The 16,507-nt window shown below is 39.8% G+C and overlaps 1 protein-coding gene across 3 annotated transcripts; it reads right to left on the bottom strand.

The window, feature by feature from the left end:
• Positions 1-11,121: 11,121 nt before the first annotated feature.
• Positions 11,122-15,393, bottom strand: LOC110046805 (uncharacterized). Of its 3 annotated transcripts, none has more exons than XM_089286695.1 (3): positions 15,044-15,393; positions 12,738-12,882; positions 11,122-11,879 (listed from the first exon to the last, which is right to left on the bottom strand). In XM_089286695.1, the coding sequence occupies exons 1-3, from the start codon at positions 15,146-15,148 to the stop codon at positions 11,482-11,484; spliced, it is 648 nt and encodes a 215-aa protein (XP_089142821.1). In that variant the 5' UTR covers positions 15,149-15,393; the 3' UTR covers positions 11,122-11,481. The 3 variants fall into 3 exon arrangements, with proteins under 3 accessions (XP_089142821.1, XP_020608177.2, XP_089142822.1); XM_020752518.2 differs by lacking the exon at positions 15,044-15,393 and adding an exon at positions 14,093-14,249; XM_089286696.1 differs by lacking the exon at positions 15,044-15,393 and adding an exon at positions 13,249-13,422.
• Positions 15,394-16,507: the final 1,114 nt, after the last annotated feature.

Genomic DNA, 16,507 nt, shown 5'->3' with positions numbered 1-16,507 from the left:
CATCTCACTGTCTTAACATATGAACCGTGAAGAACAAAAATAATGGCTCGTTATCATCATCATCATCATAGTCCTATAGCTCTCCTCTGGGAGAATAGGGCCACGTAAGCTTGATTATAGGGCATAGTAATTATAGTATGACATGCAATGTACCCTCAAAACATAAGGCCTTCTTATATAAAAAAAAAAAAATTCATCCCAATCAAAGCCGGGTTACAATTCAATCAGCATTTCGTTTTTCCTTAACAATGGCCCTGGCAAAAATACGCGTGTTCTCTTCTCTTCATACGGTCGCTTAGGAACACGTTTGGGCAAATTTTAGAATTTGGTTCCTGCACGAAACGTTAGTGGAGCACATGCAAGGCATTCTTCGGATTTATGACAATTTGAGCGTATCAGTATTGACAGTATTACTTTACACGTGAAACTGAAGGAGCCTTGATGAATCATGTTAAAACTTAATGACCCTCTTCCCCTCCCAAACCCACGAACACACCTCCAACAGTGTTTCAGTACATCATACAAGCGCATGCCAGAAGTAAGGAAACAAACAAAGAACCTGCTTCGGGGAAGTTTTTCAGTCAGCGTTCTATGCGGGGAGGTAGAGAAGAGCATGTAATGCTCAGAAATTGGGTTATTAATAAATCGCGTGCAGCCTCTCGCATGAAAACAGGCTTAGAGCGCTAGTTAGCATGAAAGAACTCATTGTTTTGCCGTGTTATATAACTTTATGTAAGTACGAAACGCATGTTATGTTGTGTTTTGCGAGCGAGACACGCGCGACCTGCGTGCGTGGGAGGTTTTTTAGATGCCCGAGGAAATGCTCAAGGCCAAAAAAGCGGGATTTCACTAGAAGGTACGCTTTCCTCCTGCTTTTATTATCCAAAGAACCATCTTCGAGCACTCGAGGCATGTTCTTTTTGACCCAGAGAAAAGTAAGAAATTTCGCTCACGTACGTGAGCGACATATGACCTTGAACGACCTCGAATTTTTCGCAAGCTGCACGTGTTCATCTTCTACGTGACCCACTGACATTTACGATGTGCGTGACCTGTTGACACTGGAGATCAAGCTCACTGTGAGATAAAAGCGCTGAATAACGTGAAATATAAGCGTGATCTGACTTGTGGATCACGGCGTGACAAAAGCGGGAAAAAAAAGAAACAAAAATGCTTCAGTTCTTGCGGTTTCGTAACTGATTGAAAAAAACAACTTAGCGGGGGATGAACGTGGGCGAGATCTGCTAAAAGAGGAAACTCGTTGATATTTTATTTACTTTCTGTCATCTTAGAAGTTTAGAAAGGATCAGATCTTATCTCTCTCAAAGGCACCGGCCGCATACCGTGGCCGAGTAGTTTCCGGTTCAAGTACCCTCTGACCAACACTTAGCTGGAGTTATTTCTGGGTAGACCCTAGTTCAACTCCTCGGTCATGCTCGTAAATAACCAACTGCTCTGCCTCCCCCCAGTTGGGATTTTTAAGCCTATTATGTTTTTATGACATATTTGTTTCTTTCAGTTTAAGTGGCATGCCTGTAAACTAACTAGGTGTAGCTAAGCTCATATAAACAACAAAAACACCATGAACAACAACATTTGAACTCATTTTTGGTTGCTGAAAATTTAGTTATGATCTCACTGCGCGGGTCTCACTGTTAGCTGCTGTGGCCAAGGTCGGGGAGAATCCCATATAAAAGGACGGGAGAGGGCTTGTCGGAAATTTTGAAATTTATATTTTGAGGGTACATTGCATGTCAGTTTTGTGAGCGTAAGCTGAAATTTTTTCATCCCTAAGAGTTACCAAATCTAAAACAACACATTATCCGACACTTTCTTGATTTTTAAGGGGGCCTTATGCTCTCGCTCTCAGATGTACATTGTTCTCCAAAAAGCCATTTTTCCGAAACGTGAAGATTCGACACCGTGACCATTTGCAAAACGTATTTTAAAACGATCTTGCTCTAATTACCCCTTGATTTACGTTTACATTAAGAAATGTGCACACTGGTAGTATATTTCAACATAGCAACGGTTGTTTACAGTCCAAAAGTACTTACAAAATGGATTCAATTCAATACATTTTAATTATACCTTACAGAAAAGTTTTAATTTAGAGATGAGTACCTATGAGAAATTCAGAGGCGCAGTGGCCTTATGGTTAGTACGCTCGACTACGGAGCGAGCGGTCCGGGTTCGAGCCCTGGCTGGGGACATTGTGTTGTGTTCTTGGACAAGACTCGTTACTCTCATGGTGCCTCTCTCCGCCCAGGTGTATAAATGGGTACCAGCGAAGTAATGCTGGGGGGTAACCCTGCGATGGACTAGCATCCCATCCAGGGGGGAGTAGAAATACTCCTAGTCGCTTCATGCTACTGAAACCGGGATAAGCTCCGGCCTGATGAGCCACTTGGCTCGTATGCAGACTTACGAGAATTTTGCATCATGGTCCTGAACATTCTTTATACTTGGTTAATATTTCGGGTATTCAATGGAACATTTATGCAAAACCTTTCGATATACACCCCTCCCCCTACCTCTGCCCCTCCCCCCGTTCCCAAGGCTAATTTGGGCTCTCGGAGACCGAAGTTAAACTCTAAAGCCTTATTTCTCAAAATGACGAAATAGACAGATCACCAATGTTTCCCACACGACATCTCCATTGGATTTCAACCGAATGTAGTCAAATTTTCAAGATTGGTAAAAAACACAATTCTCTAGGTCGTAAACCTCTAAAATGTGCAATTTATGAAATATTTTCCCTGTAATAAAGTTAATATAGTTAATATTATTTAATATCAGTTTATCTTTTTCCCATTTTCACGAAATAAAAACTCAAAACATAGTTTTCTGAGGTTTGTCCCCTCGACAACTTATTTATGGACAGAATGAACTTAATTCCATTTTTAGTACGTTATCGTGTTTATAATGAACTCCACTTTTTAACACTAAGGGGCTAGTTATTCATTAATTCTGGCATGTGACCTGGAAAAACTTATTTTTGAAGTCAGAGTGTGAAGTCCTTTAATTTGGTACCAAAACTGTCCCACAATGTTGATTTATATAAAAAAATATATTTTTAAGGTATAAGACCGGCCCCTAAAATATAAAAATAGCAACAAAAACGATTGCTTCGAATACCTTCTATTCGTAGAGTTTATGAACGCATTGCCATAAATCTCTATCTTGTTAAATACCCAAAAAGGTACTGCGGAAGCTCTGTGAACCCTTTGAAGCTAAACACCTAAGAGATACCAAGTTCGCTTCTTTCACTCCCAAAAGGTACGACGAACATCCCCGGCATTGTTATACTGGAGTCCCCCCGGAGGGGAAGGCAAGGTACTTTATTTTGCAAGTAATCTTGGGTGGGGGATCGGATTGAAAACCTTGGGTTGTACTCATTCAGGCAGCCATGATAAAAGGCCAAAACAGTTTGAGTTAACAAGCTCCTTTCAGGCCGAAATATATGATGCTTTATGCTCTTTTCATTACCACCGACCAGATTGTTCAAAGGACGAATAGGTCCGGATTGCGCACATGTATGTCTCACGGGTTATTCCAGTTATGCGCGTTCTTTTATTGAACTCTTGTTATACAAGAGCAGCAACGTAAAAAAGCGTAGTGTCGGTAAATTGTTGTTCTTATTATTGGTGAAAGGAATTTCATAAAGGGAAGACTACTTTTCTAATAAACGACTGGAACATGCTACTTTCTATTTTTTCGACTTACGTACTTTGCGCCCGAAATCCAAGAAAATCTCAGTGAAGTGAGAAATTAGTAAAGAAATACAAAGTTACTCGTACAAAGTGCAGAAGTGTCAAAGTCAGGCTATTGTTTTCTTTGAATAAGAAAATGTGTGAATAGCGAAGTATAGGGTCGGCATCTTTTTTATTCTTTATACCCAATAATTAGGGTATAAAGAAGGAATAAATATCTATTTATCAAACAAATTGATATCCTCATTTCATTTGCATTATTGTTTTCACTTCACATACGAAGTCAGCCAAGTCTCAAAACGGGCACGGAGTTTAGAGAGTAGGTGTGAAAACAAGCATTCCAATTTGCTAGCACACAGGTCAGAATTAATATGGATACTCTCCTCATTATTCCAAGTAGTATTAGTACCGGCTTCGTGTAATATATTTTACTACTTCTAGTACCTATAAAGTTGATTTCTTACATACAGTACTTTGTTTAGCTATTCGGCTCTCCTGTTCGTCAGAGAAAATTACCATAATTTGTTTTATTGATTCGTATAAATATGTACATTTGATGCTAGTGGTGTAGTGTAGCCCTATGCAAGTTTACGATGTAGGTGCTGAAAAGTGTTATGTTAAAATTAGAGACAAAACATGTTAAACCATAAAAATACGAACCCTTAGGCCCTGTGCTCACTATGCCGGAGAAATTCAGAGAATATTTTTAAAAAGAGGCTTTCGAAAAATGGCAATAATTAAAGATGATGTCTTGATAATCATGTGATTAACCCTAACCCTCAATGGTGTACTCAAGCTTCTCTATCGCCGGTGATTGTTGCGTTTTCAAATTCCTCCAGCGTTGTGTGGACGGAAAACATTTGACGCGTTTTTGGAGTAAAAACGCCGTTTTCAAATTTCTCCGGCGCGCGTAGTGTGAACGGTTATTGTAGCGAATTTCTAAAGTAGATGTGTTACTTGGAATCGCTAAAATTGAGTGTAAATGACAATAATATTATTGTGGGTTAAACGTCACGATAGACTCTTATCGAAATTTAGTCCTGGCGAGAGCTGAATATTTCCTGGTAAGACTTCAATAAACGGAGTGGATGCATGTTTTTGATGTTTGTCTGCTGCTTGACAACTAAGTCCAGGGACATATTAATTTTCTTTTTTAACCCAGACCTAGTTGACGCTACCTTTTTCTAGAATTATCTTCCTATCTATTTTGGATTGGTTTTTTGTTGTTTCAATCCTGTTGATGTTACCTATCTGGAAATATTTCGTACCTCACACTTCTCGACCAAGTGTTAAAACACTCTTAATTAAACATTGCCTCTTGTCTAAATCGTTTTTTTATTGTGGCATATCCCAGCGGGCAGTCTTTTAACACGTTTCCGAATTAATTTCTGTGCTCAAACTTGTAAACAACTTAGTATTCATATATGGAAAAAGGTGTAGCTAGTACGTCCGCCTTTCTTCTTCGATTTCACCTTGTTGCAGACATGTTTGAAGTTGTTGTTTAAGACATTGCTTAATATTCTTTAATTTAAGTTTTTCTGTACAATGCTGTTACTTGCATGCAATTAAATTCTGCGAAAATGATCTCTGTTATTTTTATTTTGCTCATTTTCATTTGTTTTAGCCCGACTGCCTTAGAATAATAGTGAAAATGTAGAAAGAAAATGGTTTTGATTCCGTTAAAAAAGTGAACTCTGTCGAAGAAATATATACTAACGACTTGTGCGCAAGCGATTGCGCAAGCGATTGCGCAAGCGTGGTTTTGCTTAATGCAAAGTTTACATGAGCATAAATTTCTCTCTAATCCGGTCAAAACTAAAGAGAGCGAGATCTAAGAGTCCGAGTTAACTTAGAATGTTAAGAATAGAGAGCTATTTGAGAATTTAAGAAAAGAGAGCTATTCGGGATATTGTTCTAGAAACTACAGCTACAGAAGGTCTGGGAGTCGTGCGCTGAAGCAGAGCTAATCCCGGACAAACAGTTTTCCCTTTACAAACTTAAAAAGCTGTGTTAGATATTACCATTTTAAGCATGTATGTACATATACATATACATAAACTTTTCGCATCATGAGTGTAGCTTTCAAGCCTAGTTCTGATTTGCCCAGAATAGTGTCAATTGACAAAAAGTACCTAGGGCCAGAATATCGACTTTTCAAAGAAATTATTTGAAACCATAACTATATATAAAAAATAAGCCTTGCGGCTAAATGAATCGAGATAGCTCCTGCATCCCAAGACCTATAAAAAGACCTCGCCAACAAGGAAACATGCATGGCTGCGGAAACTTTACTTCCTTAAACAGTCATTCGTAAAGTTTCCTCGTTAACATGCTGCTCAACGCGGAAACAAAGTTTGCTTCCTAGCAACAGTGAAAAAATAATATATTCTGAGCTTTTTCAGTTTAAAGGAACATTTTGCTTCCACCGGAGACCTTTCTTAGTTTGCGCAAAAGAAAATTTTTTTGGCTTCCTGTTCCATTGTCGGCGGGCAAGGATAATGGAAACCGTGCTTACCCATGTTTAAAGAAGCCTTTCAAACAGTGTAAATAATCTCCCTTCACTTCAGAAGACATGCAGCTGTCAGATTTGCAGACTCTACACGCTACATGGATGTTTCAAACGTTTGAGGGATATTAAAGAATCAAAGAAGCTGCAGAGTTAAAACAGCAATGTTTGACGCCATCTTCAACTTACGGAAACCTGAAAGTAGACTTGTATTTTCTAGGTGATATTCATATTCAGATCTTTTAGGATTTAAAAATGCTCAGCTAATTTATGCATTCTAAAATTACGTTTTTGTGGACTTTCGTTTAATTTTTTGGTTGAAATGTATCATAAAGCAATTTGCTGTCATCCTAAACTTTACACGTCGCCCCAAATTAAAGCGGAAAATACCTGATTTTTCGCAATCCACCCCTATCTAGGCCGCAGCTGCTTCTCGTAACAGGACACCCCAGTAATCGGACACGAATCTTCCTCTAGAAATAGGACACAGATGAACTCGTCATTCCATTGTTTTTGTTGTCAGGTCTACTCTGATAAGACAATTCCAGCTGATTGCAGCCCCAAATAAGATTATTTCTCGAGAGGAGATTCCTTACAGACCCTTACATATTGATTACGATTTGAGTCAATGCTTGATGAAAACGGTTGTTTTAATAAACCTGTAAAATAAGAGTTTGAAATGGCTTTATAAACAGCAAGGTAGTCAACCGAAGAAATATCAGAGTCAGCGCTTGTCATATTTTGTTGAGCAATGGTTTTGGAATCCAGTTTAAATATCTTTACATTAAGCCGCCGTTAGCCGACGAGTCCCTGCTGTGCTCGGAGCAAGCTTCCTAAAAACGTAAACAAGAAATAACAAGCAGCATGAAATCTTTGAGAACAGACTAGACCGCAGTTATTGCGAAATCAGGAATGCAATTAGCAACGTCATTAGCCAGCTCAATTCAGCTCGAAGGCAATAGATGTCAATGACGATTTCAGCGCTGATAACCCTTATTGGGAAATTACTGACGATGTGATTTATGAAAGAACCCTTTGAGTGCAATGAAACCTTCTCCAATGTATGAATCAAGACTTTCTTCTTTATTATTCGATGAGCCAACAACAGTAACAGTAACAGCGCGCAACCAAGTGTCAACTTTCTAGCGCGAGTCGCTCGTGGAGTGCGGAGCCCACGCGCATGGAAATTTACGATGTTTGCGTGAGACGCGTGAGTAACCTTTGATCAGGCGTTCTTTCTGTTTGTTTGTTTGTTTGTTTTTTTTGTCTATCAAGCTCGCAGGGTACTGTCATTTGTAATGTTTGTATATGTCTTATAAGACCATCGTAGGCTTTTCTTTCAAAACTAGCAAAGGCAATAGAGAATGACTTACACTGCATTTCTTTTTGTAATTTTCTCTTATTTTGGTTAAACCACTGACAGGCGCTTGCTCGTACGATTATAAGCAGGGCGGAAAAAGCTATCCCGCCCGTGGGTAGGTTTTTTTTGTTTAATTTCAGGCTGGAGACACATGAGTAGGGTGGAGCGATTTTCCGAATTTAATCATAATGAACTACAGAAAGGGCAGTTAGAACTGCCATTTAGACACACCTCATTTATTCACGTATTGAAAGCCTCGCTTTGGACCCTCTGACCTTTTGAAGGTTTATGAAAGAGGTATTATTTACTTTGGAAGTTTACCGACTTTACCTTTTCCGTCAAAAACAGCATATCAAAGGGTAAAGGTTTTAATCTCGGGACTGGTTCATTTCCCTTCGGGTATCTGATTTCCTGGGAGATAGTGACTGGCACAGATGAAAGAATATCATTGCAGTCTAAGCTTACAAGATCTAACAAGTAGATGGTCGGAAATGGTCGCACGTGTGAAAGTTTAGGAAATCTCTCACTCACGCCTAGCGTCGATTCTCATGCCCACTCTTTGTGAAACTTATCATCTTGTCAAAAGATACCAGGCCACACAAAACCTGTGTCACGGCACACCATAGGCTCCCTCCTGGGTCAGCAACCACCCACTCCACTTGATAAAAATAGACGGGAGGGCGGGCGGCGGATTTACGCAGGCTAGGGTCCTCTGGGCTGGTATATAACCTGATAACGGCCTACCCATGGTCACTATATCATACTGTGTTTTGCAAGGTACATATTGTGGTTGATATTGGAATTGAAGACCTAGGTTTGGTGATTCTAACGAGTCACTAATGAGTAGAAGAGGTCGTACGTGTGAACGTACGTTAGGAGAATTCTCCACCCCCGAGTCAATTGAACGTGTTACAGTTGGTAAATTGATCACTCGTGCAGAATACTATGCCTGGAAAATTTCATCGGCTGTCCAAGAAATGGCCTGATATATCAGCCATCGATCTTGTTGCCCTGAGAGCTCCCGAGGGGCAGGAATGACTTGCTTGCTTCCTACGCGCACGCACTCATTCTTTTTTATCACTGCGCATGCTCGCTCTAATTCTGATCACTGTGAATTCTGTGGAACTCTGACTCGTCCCCAGTCGTCTCTTGGGTTCCTTTGAATGTGCGACAGTCGGGAAAGCCTGGATAGAAATCCTTGGGGATCGGAAACGGAGGGGACTCACACAAAACTCCAGCCTGGCCAGGCTCGAACTCGAACCTGGAACTTTTGTTTACGTCAAAGCTCTTTCAATTTCCAGTAAGGCAGTCATGTTGAAAATCCCTTAATGTGTACCCCTGCTCTGGTAACGCGTTTGACCATGCCACCCCATCCCCGGCACCTCCACCCCTCCACCTGGGTGACGAGGTGAAAATGTGACGTCAAATGTGCTCAACTTCCATTGTGAAATTAGTCTGCGAGCAGGCTCACGTTTGTAGAGCTCACGTGCGAGGGGCGAAGCCGCAAGAAAAGTGAAGTTATTAGCACACATGTAGTTTGCAATGTGAATTTAAAGGAGGTTTCTGTTGTTGTATAAAAAATGCACGCTATCACGAGTCTCAATATCACTAAAATCTCGTCAACTCTCCATATCCTGCGTGGGAAGGGACTGAGGGATGAAGCTCAATAACAACTTGTTATTCCACAACTTCTGTGGACAATCCATGTGATTTTAATCAAATGCGTAAAATTAGTTTAGTTAAGGGTGGTTTACGGTTTAATGGGATGGTCGTTTAGGGTTGGCTTTTTCAAGGATTTCGGAAAGTTTTGGGCTGTTACGGATCTAATTTTGGCTAAAACTGAAGTGTTTTGAAAACTCCCGCGCAATGTTGTTGTGGTCCATGGTGGTGTAATCCAATTATTTCACCACAGAGAGTCGTTAAACCTTGCCGTGCACAACCAAAGGAGATAATGTGCAAGACCAACAGATTATGCAAAGGCCTACTCGGCGTTTTCAAAAGCAAGCAAGATAACCATTATAAACCCTGTTATCCTTGCAAAGACAGAGGCCTTCAAGACAATCGATCAGCCGTCATCGAAAAAGGGTCGGATTTTGCAATGAAACCATACTCCGAACGCACGATCGCATGAAACACACCGGAAGGGAAGGCGTCAAATGCCTTGCGCAAGGCGCACATACTAAAGTGTAAACCCACGCGCCGGAATTACAAAAGTAGGGTTAAGTTGCATTTTAAAGGCCCAATGAGATGTATGATGAAATAACAGTTAATACCTTTGTTAAATAAACTTGATAAATCTCTGTCGCATTTCTTCCTTGTAACGTTGGTGTTAGGAATGTAAATATGCATGACGAAACGTTTTCAACGTTTATTACGCAAACGGCTTTCAGTGTAACCGTTGTGATCAATATACTTGGACTACCCCCATTACTTTAGAAGTAAATTATATGTTAAGGGCTAGGTAAGGAATTTAATCTTTTGAGCTTTGACTCTCCCTGTTTCTCGCTATTACATGTAATGATGTCAGTCAGGGCTTCTTACACGAACCGTGATAACTTTTTTGGTGAACTGTGGAGGAACAAATTTGGAAATATGGTCCCCGCTCAAACACATTTAGTCCATGGTCACAAGTGTGAAACAATATGCCTGGAAAATGTCATCGCTGGCAATAATCCAGTCACAGTATGTGTTCGCAAGTGTGAAACGTCATGCCTGGAACGAGGGTGGCGAAGGGTTTTATACGTGATGCGTGCTGAGGACAAAAGTTATTATGTGACACGTGAAAAACAACGAAAACATATACGTGAAGCGTGAATTTAAAAAACTCCATTGTTAACTCTATGTAAAAGTGATGCATCAATTTTGTTAAAATTCGTGCATGAAACGGAATCATCGTTCTGTTTAGTCTCGGTGCCTTGTGTGACAACATTTAAAAAGAGCACATCACCAAACCAAGTCAGGCCAAGCCAAGCGGAAATTGGCCACCTATACAACCATGTATGCCTCTCAGGGTGGTCAGATACTAAAATAGCAGCTTTGGTCTCAAAATAGGCAGACCATTTTCAACCTGCCGTGTCTGGAGAATGTCGACACCTGGAAAACTTTCACTATTTAAAATCCCTTGAAATCAGAAGAAGTCTGTGTAGGAAGGTACAAACTTCAGAAACGTTCATGTAAAAAGAAAATGTGACAAAACTTGATTGTTCTCGGTAAAATATGAGCTTCAGGGACCCTGCGATTTGTCTATTATCCTATTCCTTGTGGCCTTGTGGGATTATAACAAAGGACACACACACTAATGAGTAACTGGTCATTGCTAAAAGAACTATCTGGGGATCAGTTATCCAACAAGCGGATTTTGGCAAGGGCAGGCTTGTGTGGAACCGAGAAAAAGATAAAGCTGTACTGTGGATGTGTATATTTTAATTTTCCTGTGAGTTTGAAATTTAACTCCCTTTCCAGTTTCCCCCCAACCCCACCCTTCAAGTAAGCCAATTTGTACCTTCTCACCCACTCTGGTTTTCTGATGTTATAACACACACTTTTTGCAATATAAAACGTATTTCTTTTATTTACAATTCTCAATAAAACTTCCTATCTTACACTATTACCAATATGGTATAACTGACCAAATATTATATACAAGACCCACAACTTAAAATTGTACTCTTTTTACATCTTTTTGGATTTTCTTTTCTTTTTTTCATTCTATGAATGTCTATGGACAACATTAACAAAGTGCATAAAGCGACTGCTTTTTTAAGTGGATGAGGAAAACACTAAACCTTTCAGCTTACAACTTCAAAACAATTTTGAGAAAGCAAGCTTACGTTTAGACTAACATAACAAAGGAACAAAAGTAAGAACAATCAGCGAAAAAGTCTTAGAGATCTCTAACAATCTCATAGTACACAAGGTCCTGGTGTCTCAAGACTAGGATCTACTGCATACATTTCAGTCCAGGAACACCTCCGAGGAAGGACACCTGACATGTAAGGGTAATCTGACCCTTCGAGAAGCACTCGTAGTCTCATAGCAACTCTCCGACTGTGCACAGATCCACCAAGAAGAACACACTGTACTCCATACGGTCTCCATGTGCATTTGCTTCCTTTAAAGTGGTGTTTCACTGTTGCAAGTGAAGGTGGGATCTGAAATCCAGGTTTGTCTGTCACCAGAAGAAAGGCATCTGCCTCAGCAACTTTCCTTTCTAACACTTTCAGGGGCTCTTCGTATATTTGGCACAAGCAAGCTTGTGTGTCTTCATACATCAGCAATGGCACACTAACATTGGCACATTCTACAAAACAAGATCAAAACAATCGATGTTAGAAACGATATAAAAATATCATACATGCCCTCGGAAGGCATACACAGTCATTTTACTTTTTAAAATACTAGTCCACTTCCGGTCATCACGCTATACGTGGCAAGCCAAAAAACATCCATCGTCTTGATAAACATCACCAGTTAAATCAATGAATCAAAATTCTTTCTGAAAAACAGCGTTCACATGACAGGAAATCTAAAAATATCTGCTTTTTCAGAAAGCGATTTAGCAATTGCAAATTTGTTTGACAGTTGTGGAGCTATAAATCAAGATGAGAAGCTGTCATTCATCTCACAGCTGTCCGCACAGGCAACGGAGCATATCCGTTTCAGATATAGAAACAATTTTCGGATTGGGCAATAAAATATCAGACGTTTCCAAATTTCCATAGTACCAGATTTACCTTCAGGCCGTAAAGAAAGTTACTTTCTTTCGCAAAATCGATTGCCGCAAATGTAACTCTACAAAATAAAATCACGCTTTTTGTGTAACAATCATGTTTTTGGGAGACAAACCGATCGAGTGAGATGGCAAGCTGTCAAAATGTTATTTACTTTAGTAAGGAAATTACCGAGAACGGCAAAATTTTCGCAACTTTACGAAATTATGTGGCTTAGAACTAGCGAATCTATTTTTCCTTCACATAATTAAGGTTCCATTCGAGGAAGTTATGGCGAAATCGCATATTTTGATGAGCTAGCCATTGTTTATCTGTCGGGGGTTGGATCACGGCCAACTTTGAATAACAAATTAGACAAGGGGCTTTTCCCTTCGGAAGCGAAAGGGAATAATATCACTACCTTAAAAAGCGCAATGGTGGGTACCTACCAAATAGTGTTATTTGATGTCCTTCGTTGCAAAGCTGTTTCAGAACATACTGAGCTTGGTTAAGGCCGGGGTTGCTGGATACAAAGTCTGCGAACAATACAATCTTCATAGTGTTCGGTGCTTTTGAGCTCTGTAACTCCCAACCCTGCATGTAACAAAAAGAACAACTCTGAATCAGCGACAAGCTCAATACATCTGCATTCGAATATATATCGCTGCAAACCATTAACAACATTGCATCATGAAACTGACATTCAGATGACTTGTCACGAGACCACAGCGTGCAGAATAATTTAATCTCAGCTGCTAAATTTAACCTTTACATCTTTTCCTAAAAGTCTTTAAGCGCAGGCGAGAAAAGGACATGCAAGCGAAAATTTCCAGCAGATATGTTTTCAGAATCACCTTGCATTAGAGCTTTAGCTTTCAGTAAACACCATATCTTAAGTGTTAATAATTTAGTATTTGTCCGAATTTCGGTCACGTCCGCGGTGCTAAAATTATTCCGTACCTGATAAGTTAAAAAATTTTGCTGCGGCGAGCACTTTTGCGACGAAAAATTCTCCCAGTGCGATCACAAGACAAAAACTCTTGCTTGAAGTCTTTCAGTTCCCCAAATTTGCGGATCTCGAATGTCAAAACGAAGTAAACGTGTAATATTTGAAGACCTGATCCACGCAAATCATCTTTAGTTCGCGAAGATCCGCGACCGAATGTGACATTCGCGCGAGGGCAAAAATTTGTTCCATGTAATTTAATCCAGCTTTATTTTAGGAACAAGATCCCTCTTACCGTATTATACAGATCACAGCAGCAGGTCAGGAAATCGTTCAAATCGACAGATATGTCCATCACTTGTTGAAAGACGGCTGGTCAGTTGCCAAACTCTCGACCCGTGCACAACAACATGATTCAAATCTAGTCACGTCGTTAAGTTGCTCCATTCAAGTTAAGAAATCAGGATGAAGCGAAAATATGAACAGAAAAACAGCTCAGCTGGCAAAACGCATGAAGAAATTGCAAGCGCATCAATTTTGCGAATCGAAGGTGCTAATAAAGCACTTTTTAAATCGACCATGTCATCGCTGAAGCTTCGAGTTCTAACTTCCAGGTTTCTTCTCGCATATCGTTACTAACGAATCGAATCGCTAATTCTTAGCAGCTGAAGATTTTTACTTTGAACATGACTGTGATCTTCGCTTAAACCGATCATCAGGGATCGAACTGTAGCGTGGAACAAGAAGCGAGCGAGCGACCGTAATCTACGCTCTGTTCATCGACTGACAATTTCAGATGGAACTTAGTCAAACCACCGCGGATTTTAAATTGAACTTCAATCGAAAGCAGTCACTTACCAGGCTAGAACTAGGCATTGTTGTGTTTCCTTTGCACATCTTGCTTAAAATCAGCTTGTTCAATTCTGCTTCCACTTTCGAAAACCTTCCCTAGCCCGTGCAAGAACAAGAAGCACGGAAAACCACTTGTTCGTCAAGGCTTTATACGCTTTGAAAAGCTCTGTGACGTCATGACAGTAGCTCATCTACAATATCACACCTAGCACGTTCCGATTAAAATCTCACGTTCTGATTGGTTCATGTAACAATAATTAATTGACGTTATTGACTCAAGGGCTCAAAGCCCAGATGACGGCAAGGGCCAAAGCCAAGTCGATGAGAATAGAAGAATAGTCTGGAATATTCATGATCATTGGAACAAAGAAATCACTTTGAATACGGACGCTTTGTTATTCTGCATCCATAAGACAAAAGACTTGTGATATTTCGGAAAAACAACATACAAAGCAAGAAAGGTAATTAAATGTCTGATCTTGAAGCTGATAGGTTGATTCGAATACAAAGCTAAGTTGTTCTATCACATTTGGTGACCGAGATTAATTTCACTGATTAGAGCGCATTTAAAGTTGTTTTTTTCGCTTCCTTGAAAAAAGGAGGAAAGAAAGAATGTTTTAAACCATTTGCGCTGATGTGTTTGTTGCAAGATCATCTTTTCCAAGCGTTTTTTACAAGGTTTTTTTTTTATTGATGACTCTTCAGAGCACACGCGATACAAATAAAGTACGTGCGTGTTTGACTTTACGGACGTGACATTTCATTTGGTGTCCCGTCGAGGAATTTTGTCAACTTTCTGTGCTGGAAATTGACCTATCTTCCTTCACGCTCACTGCAAATTTGCAAACGCTGTGCATATTTAAAACCATTTATCATTTTATCGTACTTTGCAAGGATGTAAATCTTGGTAAAAATCGACAAATACAAGAGACTACACTTTGCCAATATCGAACGTACCTTGTTTTTTTCCACCGATATTGCCTCCCACGAAACTTTCGTCCGTTTCAATATTTCTTGAGGCCGTTGCCGCATTTTGCCGAATGCTTTTCTTTTGTTTTGCATTGTCCGTAGGAACAAGACAGAGTTGAGCTGAGCCAGTCGTTGAATTAGTCATAACTTGTTGATATTTTCAAACAATTCTGGACCTAGGCCATTAAACGTAATAAAAATAGCCATTGGCAAATTGTAATCGCATGCAGGATACGCGGTTAACCGCTCGCTGTATTCAGCTCCCTCGCTCAAGTTGCGGTTTTTAGAGCATTACATATCATTGTTCCACCGTCGCAAATTAGTTTCGAAACAATGGCGTTTTTCAGACCGGACCGTTTCAAAGTTGGCTTATTGCCTTTTCATTTTTTTTATTTCGAGGTCGCACAAGGGGTCGTACAAAGGAGCAGTGTTTTGTCATGTGATTTTAACACACCCACAACAACACCCACAAGCCAAATGAGACGGAAACAAAGGCCTTTTCCTGTATGTACTAAGAAGTTTGGGAACTATTGTTTAACCCTTTTTTTCGCTTTTGTTGTCGGAAAGTAGATCAAAAACAACCATGAATTTTAACGAGGACAAGTTCAGACAAGAGTAGAAACTGTTGAAAACCAAATATTGTCGGAATTCCAGATTTGTAATTCCGCAAGCTGGCTAGTTTCTTATTTCCAAGAGCGTTTTCTTTGGATTCCAAGTGATTCAGTGCTGTTTAGGTCCAGTCCGATTGCTTGGCACTGGTTGTTGTTTAAAAATAAGATATCCAACAAAAAGAAACCTTTCACTGAAGCCGAAATAATAAGTGAGATGTAAACCTTTTGAATTACTCAAAACAAAACGGGGTTTGATTTTGCACATCGATTCGCATTCCCTCAAGACTCCTTTACATCACTGCCTAAATTGAATCAAGTATTCAACATCTTTTACCTGAAATTTCCTGACAGTAAAAGTGCGTATCATACACCAGCCCTATTGTAAAATGATTTTAAATAGCGATCTTTTCACATCAACTTTGACTGCGCATCATCCACCATGTTCCAGGGCGAGGGATATTGTTCCAAGGGTTATTTAATATCATTAAATTCTTAGACACAAACAATCAGCAAAAAATCCCGACCTAGTGGAGCTTAAGTGAATGAAAGAGAATAAGGTCATCAACGGCTTCCAATCAGCATTCAACTTTGCTTAATTATATTTTGGTGCAAAACAAGTCGTTTTGTCAAAATTCATCGGTTAGCGCCGACCTGAACGTCTCAGAATCCATCTCGCACGCAGAAACTTACTGTTACAATTAAGAACGAGAATAACGTGGAGGAAAGAAAGTAAAGGATATCACAGAGAGATATAACTGAATCTCTGTTTTGAATAAGAGAAAAAAGTCATGGTGGGAAAATAGTTTATCAGTACGTTTTCTTTAAGAAATTTTTTTTCGGA

Source organism: Orbicella faveolata, unplaced genomic scaffold (genome assembly GCF_042242905.1).
Source record: "Orbicella faveolata isolate gen_17 unplaced genomic scaffold, um_ofav_v1 contig_14, whole genome shotgun sequence".
Classification (NCBI taxonomy): Eukaryota; Metazoa; Cnidaria; class Anthozoa; order Scleractinia; family Merulinidae; genus Orbicella; species Orbicella faveolata.
Note: the sequence above shows the minus strand (reverse complement) of the source record. Positions and strands in the feature narration are given on the sequence as shown.